Source organism: Melospiza melodia, chromosome 4 (assembly GCF_035770615.1).
Source record: "Melospiza melodia melodia isolate bMelMel2 chromosome 4, bMelMel2.pri, whole genome shotgun sequence".
NCBI lineage: Eukaryota > Metazoa > Chordata > Aves > Passeriformes > Passerellidae > Melospiza > Melospiza melodia.
In genome coordinates, this window is record NC_086197.1 from 53,266,441 (window position 1) to 53,293,451 (window position 27,011).

The 27,011-nt window shown below is 38.4% G+C and overlaps 1 protein-coding gene across 8 annotated transcripts in view; it reads left to right on the plus strand.

Annotated features, from left to right (window-relative positions):
- NCF4 (neutrophil cytosolic factor 4) overlaps positions 1-27,011 on the plus strand; it is a 55,565-nt gene that overhangs the window by 27,219 nt on the left and 1,335 nt on the right. For 4 of the 8 annotated variants that reach the window (XM_063154441.1, XM_063154442.1, XM_063154443.1 and 1 more), the window contains 9 exons: positions 17,867-17,951; positions 19,093-19,246; positions 19,553-19,623; positions 20,989-21,116; positions 22,097-22,154; positions 23,748-23,846; positions 24,589-24,719; positions 24,811-24,876; positions 25,683-25,907. In XM_063154441.1, the coding sequence (XP_063010511.1) occupies positions 19,093-19,246; positions 19,553-19,623; positions 20,989-21,116; positions 22,097-22,154; positions 23,748-23,846; positions 24,589-24,719; positions 24,811-24,876; positions 25,683-25,907 (932 nt within the window). In that variant the 5' untranslated portion in view covers positions 17,867-17,951. Of the gene's footprint in view, positions 1-15,680; positions 15,949-17,866; positions 18,052-19,092; positions 19,247-19,536; positions 19,624-20,988; positions 21,117-22,096; positions 22,155-23,747; positions 23,847-24,588; positions 24,720-24,810; positions 24,877-25,682; positions 25,908-27,011 lie in introns of those variants that run through there. The other 4 variants (XM_063154438.1, XM_063154437.1, XM_063154444.1 and 1 more) reach the window with 3 other exon arrangements.

A 27,011-nucleotide genomic window follows, 5' to 3' on the forward strand; every position in this document is an offset into this window, starting at 1 on the left:
GAATCTGACCCAAACACTGAATTCTCCTGTGTTTTCACTTCTCTATATCTTTAGGTTGCCTAAATGGAAGACTACAGGAAGGAAATCTCTGCTCTGGCTACCTGTTCTAAACTTAAGAGAATGGGACCTGTTCTAAACTTAAGAGAATGGACAGACATTCAAGTGTTAGCTCATCCAGCAGCACTCACCTGGGATCCCCTCAGGCAAATGTCAAATTGAAAATTTGAATTTATCTCTTGTAAAATCCTTATCCTCTGTGTTCAGGAGAAAAAAACATTAAAGAAAGAGTCACAGGTGTACTCCTAAGGGAAGTATATTTCCCCTGCCATTTCCACTGTATCTCAACTTACAATTTCCTTTTAGATATTCCTTCTGATAATCATCACATTGTTAATAATTTTATGTATGGGGTTTTCTTTATTTCCCTATGAAAGTGAAAAAGTTTATTCCTACTACTTAAAAATGATTTGCAAAAAGGAAATAGATTTATTGGACTAACCATTTTTATAGAAACTTATGGTTTTTTATATTTTGCACATCTGAGGATCTGAATTGATCCTCATCATGGGCATAATTTTTTTGCTTGGATGTTTGTATTGTTTTTCCTTCTGCAAAAGGTTCATGGTGGCAATCTCTTGCAGAAATCATCCTATTGCAGGGCCTTTTTGAATTCCTGTTTTTGAAATTTTGTGTATATGCCTTGTGTAGGTAAGAGAAATTGTAATCTAGAAGTAGAGCATCAGTGCATTTGGTAGAGATGCATCATCACTTTAGGCTCAGGCTTTGGTATTTTGATGGTTGTTTGTAAGAGGCAATAGCCTTCCAAGCCTTTTGAGTTTTGATCTCACTGGACACAGAAGCTTCTGTCTCGAAGAAGAATGAGATATTTCAGAAAATTGATCATTAATAACTAGCTTGTGGATGTTGCAGAGACTTGTAAGACACAAGTGATGTGCTGGTTGGCAGCATTTGCCTCTGAAATTTATAATCTCAGTTCTTTTTTGTGCACTTCTGTTGACAATTATGCTCTGTAATTTGTGAAGGAAAAAGCAAATACCAGGGCATACTAAAAACCTTGTTGATCTCAGAGGTAATGTGCTTCTATGTCTTCTGTTACTATGGCCTGGCTGCCCAGGGACTTTCTCCTGTTAAAGGGCAGGCAAGTGAAACACCAACAAATCAACTGTTTACATGAGACCACACAGTATAGTGGCACAAGAAATTGCATGTTACATCCTGTCCTGGGATGGTATCATCCAAAATGGACCATCCTTTTCTTTTTGATGACAAGTATAGCTTGTGACAGCAGTTGCACTTGGGTGGAGCAAAGAGATCATTCCTTTCACACAGAGGATTTGTTTGTTACTTGACTCCTTCTTTACTACCATATTCACCCTGTTTATTGCACAGAACATTGTCTCTTTTCAGCTGGGCTTCTTTCACCCCTTCTAAATAGAACTAGATTTGTTCCAATTAATAACATTATTCATAAGCCTGTATTCGTAAGCATATTGAAAAAATGCTTAAAGCTGTGTTCACAAGAGACAGGGGGAGGAGTGGGGCTCTTCCTTCTCCCAGGAGAGCAAAAGTTTGCTAATGCCCCGTGAGGGAATGACAGATGATTCCTCTCTCTGGTTATACATGCTCTAAATCCTTGCCACGGTTTTTCTCCAGCAATGAGGAGACAGATGCTACTGTAACAGCACAGAACTTGTGCAAATCCCTTACAAAGACCTTTATTACTGCTCTAAGTAAAACCAAGAGACTTGCTTAACCTTTCATACTATTTTTAGATAAGCTTACGTTTCTGAAGGATGTATTTGATTGCCTTTCGTGGTTTTGGCTAGTTTTCTGTTGGTTTCTTTCCCTTTTCTTTTAGTGTGATATGGGAGGATGAAGGTGTGATAAAGTGTCTCTTTCTCTGAGCTGTTGTGTTGGTATTTGTTAACCTGACATTTTGTGTGATGTGCCCAATTCCCTTTCTAGCAGTTTCTAGTAGCCATGGGAATAAAGACAGCAGAAATCACACTTTTCACAGACAATTTCTCTCCTGAAATAAACCCCAAAACTGGTGTGAGAGATAGACAAATGATTTTGTGAGCAAATCTTTGATTTGGCCTCAGGGCAAATGCTATGAAGTCTTGGGAGAGGAAGTTTGTTTTTATTTCACCAGTTTAATGTAACCTGGTTTGCAAGAATTGCTTTTACATCCAGAGAGCTGCAGTTTCAACTCAGATGTCTTTTGAGGATCTGAGCCATCTTCTGCAGTTGTCATTGAGACTCTTGTGGTGTTTTTAATGGATAGTTCACCATGGTTCTTTTCTAGAGCTTTTCTCGGGAACTGCAATGTGATGGGGATCAATTAGTAGCACTGAATAATTACTTTGCAGAGAGAAGGCCAATTGGTTAGGAGTTTCATTGACACCATAAATCTATGTAGGTACTGATCTCTTGTTAGATATCAGTGACTGATGAAAACTACTGGTGTTTTAGATTGTAATCTAAAGGCAAAACCAGGTAGAAGATTTGTCTCTTATGCTGTTTCTTCTTAAGCATCCGTATTCTATGCATGTGCTTTTTTATTGTTTATAAGAAAGAGTACATACTGGACTGTCATATTATGTTTTGTTTTGTGGTTTTGTTTTGAGGGGTTTTTTGTTGTTGTGGTGTTTGCTTTGGTTTTGGGGTTTTTGTGTGTGTGTGTGTATGTAAGGATACATAATTGTCCATCTTCTGACATGGAAGAACCACAGACGAATACAGTTCTGGAATGAGGAATTATCAAATATGGTCACCAAAGCTAACCAAGTATTGACATACAAACTTTTAAAGCACTGTGTATTTTATTACTCACTAAGACTAGGAGAAATATCTGTTCTAGTACTTATGAGTATGTGAGACAAGCAAACAAGGGAATGATTGATTGTGTGAGGATGAAGGCTGGGGAATGGATACATACATGCTGAGAGAGAGAGATGTAGATAAATACCTTTTCACTGTGGGTGTCTCCTGGAACAGATGCCTCAAGCACGCCTACAGCCTTAGCCTAAGAGTGAGAGAGAGTGTGTGTGTGTGTGTGTGTATACATTTCTCCTCCCTACATCATCTAGACCTGTAGAGTAGAGTATGTACCTATGTGAAAACAGCAAGTGCATACCTGATGCAGAGTTAGATGAAAAGTTGTTTCAATAGCTGAGTTCCTGCTCTTATAAAATCAGGGAAATTGTGGTCATCTTGAAAAATATGTAGAAGCTTTGAGAAACCTATAGAGAAAAACATAGTTCTTCTACATTTTGGTAAGTGGAACATTTGGAACTTTCTGCTCCCCTAAGAGAAGTGCATCTGATACACTGTACAGGGATTTCAAAGTTTAATTTAGCTTAACTCTTGGCTGCAAACAACTGCTGATAAATTTAGTTGGGGGATTTGGGAAGACTAATAGCTCCTTAAAAGGAGCCTGAAGATGAGACATCAAAACAAAAACATCTGCTAGACTCTCCCTTAGAATGGTAGCACACCATACAGTCATATTTTAGAGAAATAAATAGGTAGGTTTTGGGCAAGAAGTGATTTTTGTAGATATAGACACTTGGAGAAAGAAAGCCAAATGTGTGATTAAGGGAGTTGTTCCCTTTCCAAAGTGAAAGAGAGGCTATCTTGACTGGAATCAGTAGTATATAGCAAACACCCTTCTCCTGTGGTTCTACATAGTCTGCTAGTCCTTTAAAAATAGCCATTGTTGACTTATTTTCTCCATTATGTTTTTTGTTGTTGCTGATTTTTTAAATAAATTGTCATGTTTGTAAATCTTTGGATTTCCTTGTCAGCATAAATTTAAGTGTACATTCTTAAGCAAGGCTACCACACCTTCTTCAATTTCTCTGTGGTTAGTAAAGTATTAAGCAGTATTTCATATGTCCAGTCAAAATGGAGACTCGAACCAAATGAGTACAAGAAAACTCATTCAGGTATTTATTTGGAGAATAGACTTATTGGAAATTACTAGAAGTTTCTCTTCCTAGATGTTCTTTCTCTCTTGTTTTATACTGCATAAATTTTCTAGATCCCACTGTAAATGAGGCCTTTTATAAGTATTGTACTTAGATGTCTCATAGCAAGAAACAATTCTTATGCCAAAGGCAGTGTGATCTTGCACTTGGATAAATTAAGGATAAAGTCTTCTTTACCCTTAACTTTTAGACTATGAACAGTCCCTCTGAAGCTAGATTTGGAGTCTAAATGAGAATGAAGTAACTATTTAATGCCTTTTTTCCTGCCTTCTTCACATAGCCTTCTGCTATCACACAGTTACATTTTTAGTTTTTCTATTGCCCAAGGGCCTCAGAGAGAACTTACATGAGAAAAGGTTAAAAAGAAAAAAGTATTTGAATAATTATTATTCAAACTAAGAGAGAGTCATAATTTGATAACATTTCAATCTGCTTAAAAAGAAATTTCCTTTCATAGAGTGTTTAATTATCTTGTGGGTTTAGCAGCTGGATGGCTATTATTTCAGCAAAGAGTTTATTGAGATTTGCAGAAGGATTATATGTAAAAGCAGAGTGTCTGTTGTTAGCCTAGCTAAATCTGATAGACTTTGAAAGCATAAGAGAGTCATCTGTAAGAATGTGAACTGTATTGCCAAGTCAAGCAAGTGTGTTTTGTTTTCAAATTTTTTTGCGTTTTGCAACAACAATTGAAAAGAAAGTATTCAGATTAGAAATACAGGTCTGCTCTGATGAATCAGAATATGGATTCAAGAGGAGATAAATTAACAATTTTTCTAGTATAAAATTTCTGTTATGTTCATAAACTCTTTGTATATTTTCATGATGATGTAGGTGGACTGGTAAGCCCCATGTCTTGCATTCAAAATATGTGAACTGTAACTTTTCTGTAACTGAGACCAAAATGTCACTGACTTTTCAAGTTATATCTCTAAAATGCCAGCTGGAGTTATGTACTTAAGTGAAAGTGTTATTTTCTATGATTCTTGTTCTCTGAATCAGGTCTATTTATAAAACTCCACAGCCTTTCTGAGTGCTCACTAGTTAACAGCCTAAAGAGCCCAATTTCAAGTTGTGTAAATGTTTCTTCATCCTTTGTTTCCCTGTGTCAGCATGCCAGGCATGGTGAATGTTATAACTGTTTTATTTCTTCTACTAAGACTCTTGATGTCTAAAGGCCACAGCATGAGCAATAAAGAAACTGAGGGCAATGGGAGACAAACTACTAAGGCAAAAGAAAACCCAAAGAAATGTGTTAGTTACTAATAAAATTAGTGCAGGTCTAGTGCTTGTGTGGTGCATAATTTTAGTCTCTCTATTCATTTTCATGGCAGACATATTTCCCTCCTCCCCCTTTTTGGAGCACTGAATACTTGAAGTGTTAGAGAACATTGGAGGAAGGCTGCTCAAAGGTACTTTACGCATCTCTCAGGCTCTCTTGATTATTTTACAAGTATCATTAATGCAGACCAGGTTTTCCCTGGGATTACCAGGTCAGTTTATAGGTTTCTTGGTCATTCCAAAGCTTCCCCACACACTTGATAGACTTGATGACAAGAGAGCTGACAAAGCAGGTGCAGGCCCAAAGCCAAATAATTAGCTGCTATTTAGGGGAGGTGCCTTGAGGAATTATTTTCCAGCTCAGAGGTTCAAGGCTAGACGGACAAAGGTTGGGATCAATAAAGGAAATAAAAGGTTATGTGAAGAGAAAAGTAAGTTGAGGAGGAAGATGGGCTTGGGGAGGGATGAAAAATTTCACCATTTCCAGGGGAAAATGGTGAGATGGGAAAAGTTGGTGATCAAGGAGAAAAGAATTTGCAGATGAATGAGACAGGAAGTATGAGCAAGGCATGGAGATCAGTGGATTTCTTCTTCTTTCCAATCTGAGAATATGCATCAATATATTTTACTATGATGTTATTAAAGGTAATGATTTTAGAAGTGTTAATTTTATGGAAAATTGTGGGTTTCATCTCTTTTTTGTTTTTAATAAAAGAAATTTGATTCTATAACACCATATCATAGACTGTCTGAAGCGTTCATGGTTGCCAAATGCCTGAGAGATTTTAATTTAGGTCAAGCAGATTGTCTTGGCTGGCCAGTAACTCTGATGGAGGCTTTGGTTGTCTGAAGATAGCATCTGGTATCTGAACATAGAATAAGTAAGGTTAGAAGGGGCCACCAGATGTCATATATGCAATGAATAGCTCAAAGGTGACCTAATATAAAGGGTAGGTTAAACTTGTCTAGTCAAAGTTTGCACATTTCCCATGAAAGAGATCCCACAGTCTTTCTAGGCCCTTGTTCCAGTGGCACGTTGAATTATTTTTTCTTATCTCCACTGAGTTTTTTTGCTTGTGCAACTCTCTCTCCTGTCCTTTCGTTGTCCACCTAGGAGAAGAGTCTAGCTGTTTCTGCTCTTTAATTTCCCTTTGTTTAGTTGGAGTAACAATTATATCTCCCTCCCAGTCATTTCCTTTTTAAGCTAAACTAAGTCATTTACTTCAACCTTACCTTGAATATCATGTGCTCCAGTGTTATATGTCCTTGGTTGAGCTCTATCAGACTGTCACTCTTTGTCTTGTTTTTGAGGGTCCAAAACAAGTGATAGTATTCCAGATACAGTCTTCCAGTATTCCAGATACAGCCTGATAAGCATTTACTAGACAAGAAAAATAATTACTCTTGACCTACTGGCTACTGTTCTGCTACTGCAAAAATCCCCAACAAACCAAAGTGGAAGTATAGAGAGAGAAACAAAGGCTAAACAACAAAGATCTATGAAAGAAGAGGAAAAAGCAAGGATTTGAGTAAAACTTAGTCAGCAAAATTGCAACTGTTGTGGATCTGAGACTGTAGTTGTTCTAGGCAGCCATGCAGTCAGACAGTGGAAAAAAGGCTCTGATCTATTACCTATTATGATGCAGAGGTCTTGGCAAGGAATATTACTACCTCAGGGCATCTACAGACTTTCAGGTACCAAGAGAGTATATTCCAGGCAGTTCCCCAGAGGGTAAGGTCAGGATTCATCAGTTTTTCCTTCCTAGCTCCTAATATAAATCATATTGGCATATCTAAGAGATATAATTTATAGCCAACCTTCTGGGTGGTCAGCTTCACATCTCATAAATTAGATAGCCAGACACATGTGGGTCAAATTTGGAAATGTACTGCATTTCTTTAGAGAAAGGAGAGATTCTTCCCAATTCTTCCTTACATTTGATTGTTTCCACACATCCCTATTTTTACTTTTTATGTTACTCTTTTTGTCAGCTGTGCATTGTCCCTATGTTTTCCCTCATTCCATTGTTTTTCTTCAGTGGAGCATGTTAGTGATTGAAGTAAATCAGTATATGAAGTTATCTGACTTTATATATAATTTTTGGTTTATCCCACTTCCCAGATGTAGAATAAAGGACTGTGTTCCTCTTCCCAGCCTTCCCTTCCTTGTTCTCTCTCCAGAGGCACATACTTCACAATGAGATGAACTGCAGAGAAAGTTCAAAGAAAGTTCTCTGGGTGTCAAAGATCATGATGCTCTCTTGCAGGTGAACAGCAGAAGATGTCCCAGCTCTTCTCAAATTCTAAAGAAAGATTTAAATTAGTCTCAGATGGGTCTGTGGATTATCATAGCACTCACTGTACTGCAGGGACTGAGGTCCTTCCTTTTTCTTTTCAGACTAGGTTTGTGCTCGATACTGCTGGTCAAAATAATTATCAGAGAAGAGGCATTAGTGAGGATGATGCTGTACCATCCAAAGAAATCTTTAGGCAGTGCAGATTATTTTTTTTTTTTTGTTCTGACATAAAGTGTTTACAGTAAAAGAAGTTACTGATACAATTCTGTTAGGGAAGTTTTTTTTTTTTTTTTTTTAATCCTACAGTCCCCTCACTGTCTGTTTGTGATACAGTCAGGTAAAAGAAGATTGGAGTGGAGAGAATAGAGTAATGTGGGGGGTTCTCCTTCTGGCAATATCAGCACCAAGGAAGAAGTAAGTAGTATTGAAAATGGATTAATTCAATAGTGTGGAAGTGATGATCCCACTAAAAGGCACTGAAGGCAAAGAGGGGAGTCTGTTTTTTCTGGTTAGTTAATGGGAAGACATCCAGTTCAATCCCCTACTGAGCACATCAGCCCATCTTTTGAAGGTTACTTGACCATTCTCATTTTAGTAGAATGTATCACAGTAAAGACTATCTCTGTGAGATGCAAAGATGTTAACCAAGATGGGAGAAAGAGAAAACAGATTCTCTTTCAAATCCTTGATTATAATATTGCAGAAATCAGTTTTTGTACTATCTCATCAGGGCAGTACTGAAAGACCCTTGTGGCCAACACCCTGATTTAGTTTTAGAGCAGCCAGACAGAATCTAATATGGGGAAAAAAAGGAAAAGTGTGCATCTTAAGTTGACTGAGTATTTGCAATTGCTGGCAAATCAACTGGATGTGTCTTCTGACAAACTGGACAGGATGAGCTGGAGATAGATCCCTGATAAATCTAAGAGCCAAAAATTGGCTAAACATCTTGGACAAGTTTGGAAGCTTGTTTCTTGTTTCTTGTTTGGCTCATTTCCTTGTCCCATCCCCCCTTTCTCTGCAGCAGAAGCAGTGTTGAAGGGTGTGTACTCCGTCTGGCAGGCTGTTGGAGGAGTCTCTGGCCTCAAATTACACAGCATGAGAACTCTGTGCACAAAATTAGCAGCAGAGTTCTGTGTATTAGGTGCCAGGGAAAAATGTCACATTCAGCAGAACTCAAGAGGTGAGATGTGGAACAGAAAGAACTGGAACAGGACATCAATCCCCCTCTACCTTTTACTGTTTTTCAGCTGACATATCTGAGAGTGTCATAACCACCTTGTTTGCACTAAGAATTATTTGGGTAGTAAATAGATTTTATTGTATGTCTTAGTCACAGGCATGTTTGATTTTTACTCTCCCCCACCCACTCACCCTTCACTTCCTCCTTTTCCTTTATTTTGAGGTTTTATTTTTGCCTTTTCACATGGAAAACACTTTCCAATCATGAAAAAGTGCTGTTGCCATACAGTTTTCTGCCCTCTTTTCCACCTACCTGTGTTATGATTCCTGGTGAGAAACCCGCTGTTATGGCACTGCATTCACATCGTGCAACAGCTTGTACAAGTTGTTTGTAGTGAAATCTGGAAAAATGAATAAAGTGGTGGCAAATGAATAAAGTGGTGACAAACAGGGCTAAGGCACTAAAGAGAGAGGAGAAGCTACTCAGGAGCTGTGTTCTGTAGATACTAACTCAGTAGCTGCTGTCTCATTCAGAAAAACTATTACAGCATAGGTCATGGTTTGGGGGTGTGTTCTGGCTTCTTCCATACATCAAAGTAGGGGTAAAATTCTTGCCACACCATTGTTAGATTGCCCTGAAGCACATGGGTGAAAGAGGCTGCATTAGTATCTGCATGTGGAGATGGATTGTCAGGAGACAAAATGAGTCATTTGGGTCTGTACATGCACACACATGCACTCACTGTGTTGTCAGAGCAGAATTCTTTTGCAAGACAAAGTTATCAGGCAGTGCTTGTTTAATGTATTCCTCCCCATTCATTCTCCTCATCATGTTGATGTCTGTGCTGTGAGCTGGGCTGAGAAATTGATCTGTGGCTTAAAAAACTGTTTTTACAGCTGGCTTAGTTAGCTGATGTATTTTGCAGGTGTGCCATCCTGCGAGGTAGGAAAAAAGCAAGAGTATGTGAAGACAGAGAATTTCTTAAGCTGTTACCATTTCCATATACTGATTTCTTGAAATCACAGCTTCAAAGTTCTCCAGTACCTTTGTTTGGCTCAGATTACTGAAGCAATCCACAAGCACGATGATGCATTCCAAGATTAAATAGCACTCTGGGCAGAAAGTTATTTTTCATTTCCTTTCCTTGTTCTTTTCTGTAGTAGGACAGAGCCTGTTGGCTACCTCTGTTTAACATATGTGATAGTTTAGCCACTACAGTCTTTTCTGAAGGTTTGGGAATCTGTTCTAAGGCCTGGCATCAGAGCATTACTGGCACATTTTAAAGAGCAACTTTTTTGTATTGTTTTCTGTTTGCACTGCAGGTGATTTTGAGTGCAGATGGGTTGCAAAGGATAATGGTTCTAGTTTGTCACTTTTTTCCTGATTTTCCCCAAGAATTATACCTCTACTGAGCATTTTTCCTTCTCACCTCCCCCCTCATGAGAAAAGTCTTAGTCAGCCCTATTTTACAGATGGCAAAGCTAGGACAGAAGGAATTACACACAGCAAGGCAGGGGCTGAACTTGCTATGGCAGTTAATTAAGAGGTCTCTTGATCAGACCCAGTTTCACATAAAGAGGCAGCCTTCTGCCTTTTGAGGTATGGGAGACATAAACTCCAGTCTTCCACACTTGAAATGCACAGTTCAGCCACTGACTGGGGATTTAATTGCTTATTGAAATGTTAATTGGTGCATTCATTCCACGAGTTTATCTTTCAAGGAATGAAGGCTGAGATAATAAAAGGCCAGTAGATGAGGCAGCAGGTGAGGCAGGCTGTAAGTATATGTTGTGAGGAATAGATAGAACAGAACTTTGAAAATCACCAGACTTTGCTATTATTGCCTCTCTGTTTGCTACTTGCCTGCCTATCCTAATCTCTTGCCCTCTTGCCTCCTGATTTTATTAAGGAATATTGTCCCAATTTATGAACCATTAGAAAATGAGCCATAAACTCTCTATAAGGAGCAGACTGGATATTTCTGCACCAGAAAATTGTGCTTCTTTTACTATATAAGTGTATCTTAAGTAGTACAACTCCCCTAGGGTATAGACAATTATACCAGTGTAAAAGTGCATATCCAAATATAGCTGAGTCCCGAATGAGAAGGTACCTTTGTACCAGTAATAACTAGGTCCACAGCAAGGGACAGATTTATTACCTTGCCTTTAGAAACCTGAGGTGACAAAACTGGGAATATAGTCATTTCATAATTCATGTATATTCCTAGGAGACACATAAAACCTTCATAGGGAGAATTGGCCCACTGAGGTCTTATTTACTGGCCAGTGGTGCCTGTCTCTCTTCACTTTTCAGAAAGCTTCACTTAACTACAGGCACTTATCTAAAGTTCCTAAATAAGGTAAAAAGGAATTTGGTCACAGAATTTCTTCAAATGGATAGGGAAATTAAACTGTTAGGAACAGTGTAGGCTGATTTGAATGCATCACTGTGCAAATTTTAGCAAATCCCAACCCTGTTTTGCCATTTGGGGAAGTTCAGTGAAATTTTTTTTGAGTAACTTTAACAGGTCTTTTGAACTTGTGAAATAGATAAAGCAGATTTTTTTTTTGCCTTCAGTAGCAATCACTTACACAAATTTTTGGTTCTCAAGATGATTAGAAGACTTACAAAAACCATCCTGCCACAAAGGTGCACTGCTGCTGTGCACTAAAAGTAGATTTTAAAGTTCTGGAAGGGTGGTTGTAGGCAAAACTCTCTCAGGAGTGCTTGAATGGAACTTTCCTGCTTCTTTGTCTGCAATGGCGAGTTACCAGATTTTGACATTGGAGAAATTGACTGGAGCACAGGGCTCCACCTCCAGCCCACATCTGTCATGCACAATAGCAGTGACAAGCTCTGCCCTATTTCTTCCTTATTTACCTCTTTTATCCAGGAAGTCATATATGATCTGGATGAAGAAATGTTCTCTTGTTGTTTCTGAGCTTCCATTTTTCTCACTTTGTCTAGTCCTGGGTATCAAATATCCACCTGAGCTCTGCAAGAATAAAATGTCCATTGTTCATGAAGAACATGAACATGTTCTAACTCTTCCATTCTTAGTGATTCTATTCTATCAGGAAGAAATCCTGTATATATTTCAAAGGAAGCAGTTTTATTTTAAAAGAAGAATTGTTTTCCACTGAGACGAAGATCATAATAATGCTTGTGATATTGCTCTGCATAAGAAAAGCTGGAGAGATCTGCCTATTGAACAATGAACTATCAAACCTCAGAATGGTACTGTTGGTTGCCTATCTAAAAATAACTGATAACGTCAAAGATTGACATTTTGGTTTGTTGTTGTTTTTTGGTTTGTTGTTGGTTTTTTTTCCTCTGAAATCCTTATTTTGTTCAAGCAGTAGAGGTGAAAAATCCATGATTCAGATATATGATTTAGTTTGATATTCTGAGAAGAATGTAATTTTTAAAAATGGTGCTCTTTCCTTAAGATTTGGTTCTATAAACCTCTTCCGTGTTGAGTAATAATTTATTCTGGAAAAGACACCATTAAATTCACTGTCAGGAATAGTGGTAGATGCTGACCTTTACATTTCTTCAGTCCAAGATGGATTATTTAGTTGTGTTTATATCAGCAGGGCATGAAAAGAATCTTTTTCTGCAAATACCTACTAGCTACTTTTCACCCTAAAAAAGCAATCATGGAAACACTGTCCAGATTTAATTCAAAGAACATGTCTAAATTCTATCAATCCATACTCCTGTGACTTTTTAAATCCCAACATAATGCATGACAGGGAGAATATCCATACATCCAGACACTATTAATTGAACCATTATCAAATTAAGAATACAAAACAAATTAGCTTAACCTATGCCCTCTTTGTTTTTTTTTTTTTTTTTAAGTTTCAAGTTCAGAAAGATAGGACAACTTCAGCTTTTTAATTTTTTTAATTTTTTTTTTCAACTGTCCTGAAAGCATATAGGAAAGAAACAGTCTTATTAGTTACCATTGTGCCAACTGTCTCCTAAGGATTTTGTGGCACTACCTGCAAAAGTGCTCCAAAGATTACAGGGCAGACATTAATAGCTTATCAAATGTAACTTTTGTCCAGAAATTTTACAGAACTGTAATTAATTATTCATGAGCTATAATAAAAATAATTGCTAGTTTATACATGGCTGTATTTGGAAATAAGTATTGTAAAAGTCTATTAAAGCATTCCATAAAGCTGGTGGTCTGTACAAGTATTATTAAAGGAAAATGGAAAAGATCCCCAAACACTTCCCAAATCAGTGTTATTACAGTTGTAGCTCAGTCTCAAGCAACCACAGGAGTCAAGGCATCCAACTGCTAATGATGTGTATGCTACAGAAACAAATATTCCACATATCCTTTGAAAACAATGAGTTGAGTGAAAGTATCTTGAAAGCCAACTCTGCCATATGTGTTTGTATTTGATGTTCAGCTTCCTTGCAGTTATGGCTAAATGTTACTTCCTTTGCAGATTAATCTGTGATGAGATCAGAATCTTTTAACCATATTATTCTTGTTCACTTTCTCGTATCACTTAAAAGATTTATTCTATGGCTGGTGATTGAGCATAAGTACATTGCACTTTTGTAAGATCAAGTGCATCAGAAAGAAGCCATTATTCCATAGAGATAAGCAAAACGATACAGTTGCTGCTGCCCTAGCAGACATGGTATGTAGTGCTGTCACCCAAACTTGATTCAGCTGAGTATTTCTGCTACATTTTTTGGTTTACCTTTTGTTGGTGGTTCATGTATCTCTAGTGCTTTGGGACTGCATTCCTATTTCTCACTAGAATTCCTCACTTGCTTTGGTTGTTTGGTTCTAGCTGATACTGTCAGATTTCCAGGGTGCTGTGTATCCTTGTACATGTGTTTTCTAACAACAGGTGCATTGGACAGAAGGCCACAGTTTCACAGCTCACAGGCACGTCCAAAATAATAGAGAAGATTGTGAGCTGTGAAGAGGCATATAGTGGTGGCAGCATATGGTCATGATTCAGTCATCTGAGGATTCTCTTAGTAGTCTCCTTTAATGAACCAATTTTTGTTTTATATTCCTTGCACTTGGATGAATTCCTGCTTTCTCTTCTCTTGCACATGTGTTTGGGTTGGTGCACAGCACCACAATGACCGTGCCAGCCATAGTGTGTAGATGGGTTTTCTCAAAACTGAGAGCTGGCCATGCCAGATGATGAAATTGGGGACTTTCCTAGTGCAGGCATATCTCCTGACATAGGTACTGTTAGGATATCAGTTTTGTAATGGATATTTATTTCATTCATGAAATAATTATTTGAACAGAGAAAGCATGTGTATTTGATTAGAGACAGCCTATTTTCTCAGCCCAAATAATAGAAATTGCTATTTCTACTATAGTAGCACAATAGTAGAAATGGAAAGAAAGTATGTGGTAGTTGAGGCACTGATTTGGCACAGAAGAACATGGCAAAACAGTGTTTCCAATCTTAGTCTCACAGTCTTGGTGATCAGAAAAAATCAGTTATCCACTCATCTGAGGTAGAAATCTGCCTTTTGTCAGAAAAGCAAGGCCTTTTTCTGGTTGAGTTCAGAACAAGAAAATACTGCAGAACCATAAACATTCTTAGTAGGTTTAGCATTATTCTGTCAGGTTAGTATTATTCCTACCTGTAATCTCTAGTGGAGAGTAGTGGAATTGACCTGCTTTCAGTTTGCTTTACTCATCTTACAGCAGAACATTTGCATAGAGAATTTGTCTGAGAGTTTCTGTCAACTTGTTTTCAAGAAGTCACATCCCTAGATAAACAATGAAAATATATTTTTGGATTGTGCAATATCCTCTGTCTATTAAAAGATGTACCTGCAATATATCTAGATTATCTTTCAGGACATTTGAAAAAAAAATAGGATACCCTTTATATGATTTTCTTGTCAAAGCTATGATATGTAGTGGAGTAGCAGATCACTCAGAAAATACAGTTCAGAATTTTGTTCTCCTGGTCTCTTCTGATCAAGAGACACTATATCCCCTCTCAAATTCTATTATGGTGCCATGGAAAGGAGCTGGGTGAAGGATTTACTTCATTAAAATGCAATGCAATGCAGTTACTCTCAAGGCTGATGATTACAGTTGTAAATAGAGTTTTATTTTGAAGGATGCTGGTTGATTTTTGCTCCATTCAGATGGGAATTTTTGTTCTTGGCAGCGGAAGGAGGAGAAAGAGGCAAATATATATTGAACACAAAAATGGAAGAGAGTCAAAGACTGAAATGGAGAGGCAAGGATGCACATAACAGTTTTTGACTAAGGCAGATAAGCTGTGTTACAACTTAGCCATATTGTTAAGAAATCATGGTTTCCTCATCACTTTCTTCCTGAAAGATTGTCAACTGATGTTATATAAATGCTTTGTCACTACAGTTTGAGTAAAAGCCAGGGCAAGCCGTTACCTTGTCTTTGTATGTGGCAAATGTGGGTTGTTTTGAGCACACGAAGCCAAAAAGATCTCTGGCCTTTAAAGGACTCCTGTCTTACTTTCATTGATCTGTCCTTCAAATCTCATCTCCTGTGCCCGATGCCCTGGTATTTGACAAGGCTGATTTTTCTGGTGATACATTCTGCTCCCATTTTAAAATTTATTCTTTAGCTCCACCTCCTGGCTCTTGGTCTGTGAAAAGGAGGATCCTTGGGAATCACAGTGCCTCAAGAAGGGATCAGAAGTATTCATACTAGTTTACAAATATTAATATAGACGTATATATGGGGACATTTTAGCTGAGGCAAAACAGACTTTGCTGAGCCCACTCATACTGGCTTTCAACAGAGGCAAATATTTTGGTGAAGGGTGGACAACGGAATGTGGCTCATAGTTTCTGCTTTTTTTTGGGCTTTCAGTTTCTCAATTGAGGCAGTTTTGAGACATGACAGACATCACATAGCAGTCTCTCTTTATTACTGTTTCCCCCCTGATACTTCCTCAAACTCAGGGGAGTAGGGAGGTACAGCAGAAATCGTCTGACACTGAAACATTAAAAAAAGATCTCTGAGGCCTTGCAAAGGAGTCTTGTTTCATGCAGGGAGAATTACTTTGACTTCATGTTCATCCTATTAAACCAGGAAGTGCACAAGAAGTAGAGGAATAGATCTTAGTCATCTGGATTTAAGAAGAAAAATGTCTCTTCCCCGACAGCTGCGAGAAAAGAGGTAATGTGTTATATAGCCTGCTCCTGCCTCCCCACAAGCCTCATGTAACTCCTGATCTGTTTGGTTGATTTGGATGCAAGCATCTTTGGTGATACTAAAAGGCTTCTTGTTATCAGAACAGTGTGTAACTTCCACACTATTAGGCTGCTCAGGGTCAAGCAGACCATTTCTTTTGCTGGCACGGACTTTCTTCTTTTTGTGGGAAATATTCACAACCTAGGACATAGTGGGTCATTGTCCTCTTTATAGCTGCAAAATAAGTTTCCCTTTACTGGAGTTTATGATGAGTGTTTGTGATATGACTAATTATATCTCTTGCTCTCCATAACCACATCCTTCTTCACAGTAAGGGGTAGTATTTACAGTATTGTGGGTGGTGCTGATTCATGGCATTTTCCTTGTACAGCAAACTATTGCAAGATGTTGCATCATTGCTTCAGCATTTCAAATGGGCTACGCCTTGTGGAAGCCCCTGGTTGGGATATTGGGATATACCACTTTTTTTTTTTTTTTTTTTTTTTTTTTTTTTTTTTTTTTTTTTGTATTATCAGAATATTTAACATTTTGTCAGCTTGGGATTTCTTAGATGATCCTTTTAGAAGTCTCTCTTTATCTCATTTGTTATTCTGTTCTCCTCATTCTAGATGCTTTTTGCTCAGCTGTTAATATAAATACCCCTCTGACAACACTGAGTTATAAGACTGAAGCAAAGGTGAATTTGTCTGATGCTTGTCAAAGCTGTTGCACCAAGGAGAAGGTCATAGAGAAAAAGCATCTGCCAATCCATGCTTTTCTTGTAGTGTGGGCAGTATCGACCAGTAACATGACTGTGTGGTCATATGGCTGCTCATTAGTAATCCCTGTTCCTGCAGAGATTCTTCTCACTTCAAATCCAATTCTTTCTAGGATCTGCAAAGCTTATTCTAACCTTGCCTACTAACATGAGTTTCTTCACACTTGACATTTTCAAACAAGTATCTTTGTGCTTGCTTCAGGTTATCTGCTGAGACTGGGGGATAAATGCCAAGGTCGTATGTTCTATCCCTGTGCAGGCCATTCATTAAGAGTTGTACTTGATGATCTTTGAAAGTTGGTCCCTTCCAACTCCAATTATTCTGTGATGAACCTTACCTGCTGTGACTGGGAGGTCTCTCTCCAAATATTTGATAGCCTAGCCTTATTTTTCCAAGCCTCTTTAAGAGTTTGCTTTATTGTGATATTGTCAAGAAAACTTGACAACATTTTGACAGCTGGTGTAGGCACCAATAGTTTTGATATAGAACAATACTATGCTTTTGTTTCTTTGTTCGTTTTCTGTTTGTGCTTATCCTGTTGTTTCTTTTCTTATATGTGTGTGGTATTTTTTATGCATCTTGCACAGAGTAGAAAGTTTTTAGGATTTAGCTTTGTGCTGTCAGTTTCTACAGCACCTTGCATGACAAGCTCTTTTCTCAGAACTGTTTCCTATATTTTACAGTAATGCAGTAATAATAGCAGCATAAATCATGATGTATAATGATCTCCTTAGGATAGGATCCACTGATGCAGAGTTCTTTCTGTAAATCTCCTAGATTAAGGAAGGATTAAGAATGCATCCACAGCTGATCACATTTCTCAGGAAAAGCTTAGCAGTTCAAGTGTTTGTTTTGTAGTCCTGTTCCTTGAGCAAGCCTAGGAATGAGAGGGATATTTTTCAGGCATAATGAATCTTCTCAATGGTCACTGATTTATGCTGAATTTATTGAAATTTGACATCTCAAGATCAAACCTCCAGAGGAAGAGAATAACACCATGAGTTTCTAACATCTTGGTTTTGATATTAGAAAATGTAACATTGCCTATCTTTGCTCTGTGTGGCATAGGACATCTCAAAGGCTACCAATATGAGTAACCTAAATCTTCTGTTCTTGCTTCACAGTGATTTTGACCAGCTTCCAGATGATGTACCTGTTTCAGCTAATATCGCAGATATTGAAGAGAAGAAAGGCTTTACTAATTACTATGTAAGAATGGAGATTTATCTTGCCTCTACATGCCTTCACCAGTGACTGGTTTGGTTATGGGAAGCAAAATGCAGTTAATCTGGTGTAATTGCTTTTTGGTGTGAGTAGTTCCATGTGGAAGACTTCTCAGTGCTTTATTTTTCAGGAATGAAGTACGGTTATCCCAGATTCAGTCTAAAAATTTATTTTCTGAATGAAGTGTAGGAGATATCCTCTAACATCCTAATTTTTCCTAATATCTGATTTGTTTCCTGTTGGAGTGCTGTATCATTGGTGAAGACAGTGGGAAAGTAATTCAGAGGGTAGAAAGGGAGAGTCTTGCTTCATTATTCCATGCTACTGGCAAGTTAGGATGCTCCCATCTTCACAGGAGGAAGCACATTAAGACATGAAAGAGCACACAGGAAGGGAATAGTAGGGAAAGGCACTAAGATTTTCTGAAGGTTTGAATATGCCCATCTCAGTCTGACTTCTGCTGGAGACATTGCTCTTAAAACCCTTTCCACTGTAGAATTCAGGTTTTTCTCTGGAATAGAGTGATATTTGGTTGCTCTGTCTTTATGTTTTCTGAAGGATCTGGCTGCAATGTGACTCAGAGGTCAGTGCGTGGAAATGTTGAGTTCCTTTAGAGCAAAGCAATTTTGTCAAAAGAGAAATAAAATAGTGGTTGAAGGTGGTCAGAAAATAATTTCTGCAACTGTGTACATTAAAGTCAAAAAAGAAGTATGAATGCCTTCAATTCTGAAAATCAATTCATTTAAATGTCAGTCTGTCTTTAGATTTAGATGTCCAAGGCATCTTATTGTAAAATATTTGTGTTTGTCTTCATAATGTATTTTGCTTGTCACTGACGCAAAGTGTGCAAGCATAAAGTTGAATCTACTTTCCTTTAAAGATTATATAATATAAAGTAGCCACAGGGACATGCTTCATATGCAAGCTGGACCCACACAAATACCTTGTTATATCCTAGTTCCTGAATTGGCAGATGCTTAACTGAAGGCTTGCTTTCCTCTCTGCTCCTAAGAGGATATTCCCACTAATGGAGCACAGATCTTATGTTCCTATTTTATTCCTCACATTCAGTTGATGAGTATTTATAAGTATGAACACCAGCCAGAATCCCTCTTCTCTGTTTCAGATGTTTGTCATTGAAGTAAAGCTTAAAGGTGGTGGTAGATACCTGATTTTCCGGCGCTATCGTGAGTTCTATGCCCTGCACACCAAACTAGAGGAGAGATATGGGCCAGAGAGCAGTAACAGCCCATTTACCTGCACACTCCCTGTACTGCCAGGTAAGCTGTCAGTACCAAACCTTTGCACAATTAGCAGCTTTTCAGCTCCAGGCTGCCCTAAGGAGCAATGGAGTGAGAGAAGTAGTTGTGACAAGGAACTAATTCCTGGCTGTGGATGCCAGAGAAGTCATGTTCCATTGACAGCCCCTTCACTTGTAGTAAAGTTAATTTAGAAACCTAAAATCCTTTAGAAAAGATGTAAATTTTTTTTTCAGCTTCTACTTCCTCCTGACTGCTTCATTTCTCTGACAACCTCTTCTTTGCCTTTTTTTCTTCAATAACTGTTACAGGTTTTATATTTTCCAGGAAAAGTTTTTGTTGGTGCCAAAAAGGAAATTGCTGAGAACAGGATTCCTATCCTAAATGTCTACATGAAGGTAAAACTTAATTTTAAAGTAAAGAATGCAGTGATCACTGCAGATACTTACATTGAAATCAGCTAAGGCAGACAGTACTGTTTGGGTTCTAAGTATCTGCTTCTCTCTGCTCTGCTTTTCTGAAGACACAGTGCCTACACTGTGATACAACCTGAAGTCCTCTTCCCCAGATTGTTCAGACTGTAGACTCTGCTGGAGTATGCAGTTCACAAAGGGTCACTCTCTGTCTTCATATACAGATAGACATCCTTACCAAAACCCCCCAAAATGTGTGAGGAAATGGTGAATCTCCAGGTGCTGCATGAACCCATAGTTGGTGTGTGTATCCAAGGGATTAGGAGAATGGTGGATGGGTTGTGCTTTACCCCACCCACCTTCAAGTGCCACGCAGGCTCTTGCTCACTCCCTCCTTCCCTAATGGAATGGGGAGGACAACTGGGAAATGGTAAAACCCACAGGTGGAGATAAGAACAGTTTAATAATTGAAATAAAGTCAAATATAATACCAATAAATAATTGTAATTAGAAGGGAGGTAACAAAAAATACAGAGAAATAAAACTAAAGAAGAAAACAAACAAATGATGCACCTTACAATTGCTCACCACCTGCTGACCAATGCCCAGTGCCCACTGAGCAGTGATCTGTGGCTCCTGAGCAACTCCCTCCAGTTACATACTGGGCATGATGTCCTATGGCATGGAATATCCCTTTGGCTAGTTTGGACCAGCTCTCCTGGCCATGCTCCCTCCTGGATTCCTGTGCAGCTCCTCATTGGCAGGACTTGGGAACCAGAAAAGCCCTTGGCTTAGACTAAGTAAGCCAGTAGTTAGAAACAACTAAAAATCCACATTATTCTCATGCTAACTCCAACACACAACACTGTGCCAGCTACTAAGAAGAAAACTGACTCTCTCACAGCCAGAATCAGGACAGGTGGGCTTCTGAGAGTACCTGAATTACATTGAAGATGCAGCATACATCAAGGAGAGATATTCTTTGTGTGCAGGTTAACTGAACACCTGAACTTCAAATCCGTAAAAGTCTGAAGCACTGGCCAAGACTGCCTTCTTTCCACAGTCATTCATGTTCTGAAAAGAAAAACAAAAAGCAATTTACTCCTGCAGTAAATCGGGTACAAAAAGCATGAAGCAATACATTGGCCAACTCCAGGAGTAAAGAGGAAAGACTGTCAGCTGTTCAGCTGTGTCCTGCTGAGTGAGAAAGGAGAGGAGGGAGATTTCTGGCAGTAATGAATATCCTTCATGATCCTGTAGGTCAGAGAGGCATATTTGTTACATGTAAATAAATAGAGAATTGGTCTCTCCCACTGTTACACTCTGCTTCCTGCTTGCTCTTGGCAACAGAACCTGCTCTGCCTCCCTGCTTGGGTGTTGATGGATGAGGACGTTCGGCTGTTCTTCTACCACTCAACCTTTGATGGCGAGCAGGTGCCTCACAGACTGAGACGGCTTCGCCCACGGACACGCCGAGTGTAAGTGATTGACATGTTTTTTGCAGCATTGCTTGATGGAAGAGATGCTGTCCAGTTTTGGGTGGAGAGATAGATGAGGATCACCACTGTGTTTTCCAAGTGAATCCATGAATCCCTAATATGAGGGTCTTTGTGGTGGAGTGAACACAGAGTATTTCTTGTTTTCAGTAATCTCAGATTTTTTAAGTGGATGTGGTACTTGGATTAAAGGAAAATTCCAAAATGAGAGTATTTGCCTTTTTAAAAATACTGTCCAGCTCTATCTGCCCATATTTCTTCAATGGTAATCGCTATTACAATGTGCAGAATATCCAAGCCAAGCTTAAGGACATAGGCTTGCACCACTGAAGTCAGTGTGAGTTTTGGCACTGAATTCAGTGAGATCTGGTTCAGACACTAAATGAAACTGAATATTTAATTTGTTCCCATCCTTTGTCAAAACAGGGGCCTGTCCTACATAGCAGCATTGACACCCCTTTGGAGAACTGCTAAGTAGATGTCATACTTCATTACCCTTCAGATAAATTAATTCTCCTTTCAGCATTACAAAGATGGGCTTGCTTCCTTTTCACCTACCTCAAACAGTGCAAAAACTGCATGTGTGTATGATGGCAGAGTTTGAACTAAATGCCATAAATGCTAGAAACAATAATGCCCAGAAAGCAGAGTAGGGGGACTGAGCAGTGCTGTGGAAGAGAGGTCCAGAATACTGACTGTATTGAAAATTCCATCTGTTCTCAGGAGCAGACACCATCAGATTGCTGCTGCTCTGCACTGAAACTGAGAGAACTAGGGCAGTGTCATTGCATCCATATTTATTTACTTCAGCGCTGCACACAGATTCTCATGCAGTTTCTCTGGTGATCTATGGCTTATATGCCCTTTAAATAGTAAAAACACAGACACTGCAGTACTGATTGTGTAGCATTTTTAATGACTTAGAAAGATGTTTTCCTCCCTGTTGTCTCATTTCTTTGCAGTAAGAGTGTTTCAGATCAAGTGCCTGTTTTTGACCGCACTGCAGCTCCGCGGGCTGAGGTGAGTACTCTGCACAACCTGTCACAGGACAGGAGATTAAACTCTGGTTTACTGTGGTACCTCATCCATCAGGTTGCCATTTTCAATTAGAGCTTGGGGGAAGAAAGTGAAATAAACAGAGAAAAACAATTGATTTTAACAACAGAGAATGAAACAAAGGATGGAAAGAGGTGTCCTGTTCCTCATCTCTTGAGTAATAAGGAGGTCTATGATGAAATCAGAATGACAGGAGATTCAAAACTGAGACATGTACAGCTTACTGCCAAATGGTCCACATTTGCATGGTGCCACCCATAAGTTAAATCTAAAACAGGCATAAGCTTCAGCCTCAGTGTCTTCAGCATATGTTTAAAAGCTTTGCAGGGGAGGCATCTTATTTTGTATTTTCTATAACATAAATGTATTTTCTGTAACATAAATGTATTTTCTGTAACATAAATGCCCATACTCTTGTCTTTGTGGTATATTTTCTCAGTATTAAGCACATGAGACTGCTTTGTAACCAGTACTTGTCTGAGCAGGGTTTTGCTTCCTGAAACATGTGATTTGCCATATAAGATTAGAATCCCCAGGCATCTGCTTTGAGTTTTGTTGCTTTTGTTCTTTACACAGAGAGTGACAGGTCTTGGAACAGTAATATCTCTTGGGTTTTATCTATTAATTTATTAGTATTGAATATACCTACCAGAACTTTTCAATAGGTGAAAAAAGGCTTTTGAAAGGGCTAATAAGTAGACACTGGCACAATAGTAGCATTGTTTTGTTTGTTTTTTATTAAGAGAACTCTTGGCATTAACAAGACCAAAAGAAAAATTGCAACACAGAATAAAGAGCACCTTTTCATTTTTCTTCCTCTAAGACCATTTAAATGACCATGTTTCCCTAAGCACAATGGGGGAGATGTGTATTTTTGATTACACAGCCACTTTAACTCTCCAACCTTTTGTTAGGATGATAAGCATGTATTTGCCTCCTTTTTTTTTTTTTTTTTTTTTTCCCGAAGAGGTCATCTAAGTTCCATTTCAACAACAGGTCAATTTCCCAAGCTTTCCCACATCTCTCAGTTCAGCATCCAGACCTGGAAGCTAGATGTAAAAGCAACAGTTAGTTACCCTTAAATTAAGACACAACATTTCTGCAATTTTAAAGGCTCTTTGTGGTATTTTGCAGCAAATCTAAAAGTTGCAATGAAAAATAATATATTTTTTGAGTTCTCAGGATTTCAAGCTGTTAGTTGGCTTTAGCTCTGTTGCCTTACTTGCTCTTAAGTACTTTCAACTTATGTATATTGATCTCTCTGGTGCTCAGTATTCTGTCACTTTAAGAATCCTTTTATGTAGCTCTCTCAGGGCCATGTTTATCCTAGTGCTTTCACTGCTTCTTCAAAGCAGTTTTGTGTGTGCTGAGTAGGAGAAGAGATTGTGAGAACTGCAGACTACGGTCAAATATATGTGACCTTATCCCAGAAATACATATGTGATGACAGAGTGCACACTGTCTTGCTGATTTATGCGTTCTCCTCAAGAACACAGCAGAAAGATTTGCTTTTGTAATTCTGTGAATTAATAATTTTGAGGTTATTACTTTCCATAGGCACTATTTGATTTTCCTGGAACCAATAAACTGGAACTCAGCTTCAAGAAAGGAGATTTGATCTACCTACTCAGCAAAGTAAACAAAGACTGGTTGGAGGTAAGACTGCAATAGCAGTACTGAATTATTAGCATACCTTGAAATATATGAGTAGAAAGGGCTCTTCTGATCCTTGTGACCTGCCTCTTCCTTTCAAGGAGAAACTGTATCATAATCAGGTCTTACTGTCAAAACTAAATCCCTGATTCCAAATTAGTAATTTTTTGGTTCCTTGATGGTTTTTAGCTTACAAAATTTTTGCCCTCCAGACTTCAGTTTTCATTTGCATTTGCTTCTGCTGGAATGTTTTTTAAATTCTTTGGAAGTGATTAGAACACAGAAAGGCCACAGAAAGGAGATGGAAACTCCATTTCAGCGATTAATTGGTTTCTGGCCCCAGGGTGAGTTGATGTATGCTTCATGCTTCATACCACAACACACGTCAGCCTGATTAGAGAGAACTTGGGTAATGCAGCAGTGTTCTGAAAAAAGGATGAGGGGAACATACTGTGTGTTTGCTGATATGATATCTCTGCTTGCTCAAACACCACAGCCTTCCTTGCTAACCATCTGACTTGCATTTTTTACACACTGTTTCACTCCCCTGCCTGGTATTTGACTATGTAATTGTATAACCTTTTTGTAGGGATGCCATCAGGTCACTTCCACAGAATTTCTTTTCTTGATTATAGTGGAAAAATTCTTACTGTTGTTTCTATCTAAACTAATCGAATTCCAGAACTTATTGCATGTGGCCAACATGGCATGGTTTTCTTGATTCTAGCATTTCCTATCATTCCAGGGAACTGCTGATGGTGCCACTGGGATTTTCCCATGTGCTTTTGTGAAGATCATAAAAGATTTACCACAGCAAGAAGACACAGTTAATAAAGTTCGCTGTTATTACTATGATGAGACTGTGAGCACCATCAGGTAATAACAAAATAGCCTTCAAGTTTGCTGATGAAGAAACACCAACAATTCTCTTGTTATGATATATGTGTTCTAAATACATCTTCCACAGGGATATCTCAGTGGAAGAGGATCTGAGCAGCATTCCATCATTCAAAGATCTAATGGAATTGATGAGGTACAATGCAAGAACTTGGCTGTATATTTGATACTTAAACATTTGTCAAGTTCATTCTGGTTTGAGATTTTCCATGTTCTACTTGGTCGGCACCATGTTTTGTGTATGAAATACTTTTCAAGAGTCTTGAAGAAGTTACACTTTGACTTGGCCCAGGGTCATCTGTGCAGACACTAGTCCTTCTCAGGATTGTCAATGATTAAGGAATGACACACACTTCTGACTCAATTGTGATGGGTAGAAATTTCCATTTCTTGTACTATGATAAGAGCCATACCCCCGTAAAAGCATCTTCTGTCTAGTACATTTCTTCAGGATGTAGGACATGGCCTTCTAACACTTGTTAAACTAGATTAATCTGGTGTTGAACATCAGTAATTTAGAACATTAAATATTAGTAAATATTGGTAATAGAACACCTGTTCTAATATTCTTACACTCCTCAGAAAGAGCAAAAATAAGTAGGCAAAAGTGGGTAGTAACCACAGTCAGCTCATTTGCATGGTAGTTCAATCAAACACACAGAGTAATTGTGCCATTTATATGGTGTTACTGGAAATGCTTCTTGGTTCTGGTATATTTCTTAGCTTAAACACAACACAGCATGAATGTGGCTATATGATTTCTAGTACTGCTGTATCAAGAAGGCCAAGATACCCAAGGCTTTGTGTGAGTTTTATTAAAATTAATTAGATTGTCAGTATTGTGTGACTTTTATTAAAATTAATTAGATTGTCAGATTCATTATGTAGCACCTCCCAGGCATTCCTTGATTTCTGGGGATCAATCCATTTCTTTTCTCCCAGGCAGGAGTTTAACCAAGAAGACATTGTTTTGAATTACCGGGACCCTGAAGGTGACCTGATCCGCTTGCTCTCCGATCAGGATGTTGAACTCATGGTGTCTCAGAGCAGAAGAAGTCCCTCTGAGAAGCACTTCTTCCCTTGGAAGTTGCACATCACTCACAAAGATGACTTGGGTGTCTACAACACTAGTCCAGGAGGAGGTGCTACTCAAACAGTAGGGGCTATGTAAGTGCTATATAGATATCCCTCTCTGGAGGCAGTTTCCTTCAAAATGTCTTTCAAGTGTCCTTGAAATGAGTAATTTTTAGTGATATATTACCTTTCGGTGTAAAATCTGTACTTAGTTAAAATCTGTACTTAGTTCTTCAGCTTTTTAGCACACATCTGCAATACAGACAATCTACATAGAGACCAGAAAAAGTGAGTAATAGAGAAATAAAATCATGGGCCATGTTTACAAAGCAAGTCAGTGTCAGCCTGCAATAGAGGTCTCCTGAGCCCTTAGACCTGCTCTAGTTTCTGTTCTCACTCCCAAGACTAGTTTTTTGTCCAGAATGTCTTCATAAGCTTTTGTTTTTTCTCTAGACTCCCATAAATTTCTCTTCATTTGCTGATCTGAAGGTTTGTGGGCCATTGTGTAATTATATCTCTCATGTTGGAGTCTGACTGGGTGTTCAGAGTTTGTCCTAGGGAGATCAATAAAACTTTTTTGGATTTCAGTGAAGAAGTTGCAGCCCAACTTAACTTTCTTCTTTTCCACTGATCAGTATATTGAATTCTGTGAATCAAACCTAGTACACCTGTGGTTTTCCTTTTAGACCTTTATATAACTGTACAATCTACTTATTTTCATGTTTAGGAAAATGTGTAGGATATCCTACTGAAACAGCAATTTCTTCTCTATCTTCTGCTTTCTGACACTGCATTCAAAGTAAAACTAAAAAGAAATTACTGTATCAGATTCTTCAACAAATAAAGTTAAATATTAGTTTGTCCATTTTTATTTACAAGTGGGTTTTTTTGGGTGGGGTGGGCCTCTTGACATTATTTTATTAAAATATTACAAAATGTAACTTCCTGCTACAGAGGTATTGTAGCAACGCAGTTTAGAAAGGCGATGAAGTAAGAGCAATGGTTGTGTCAGTGATATTACATGTTGTGATGCATAAGAAAATGCATTGTAAGTTTGAAGCCTAATGGCAGGTATGGACTGCAAAATTTCTGTGGTGCAGTATTCTTTGTTACTTGTTCCTGGAGTTCAACAGAGCAAGTGGCACTCAGAGATTTTCAGTGACAGCTGGATCCTGTGATGTAGCCAGCAACTCAGCA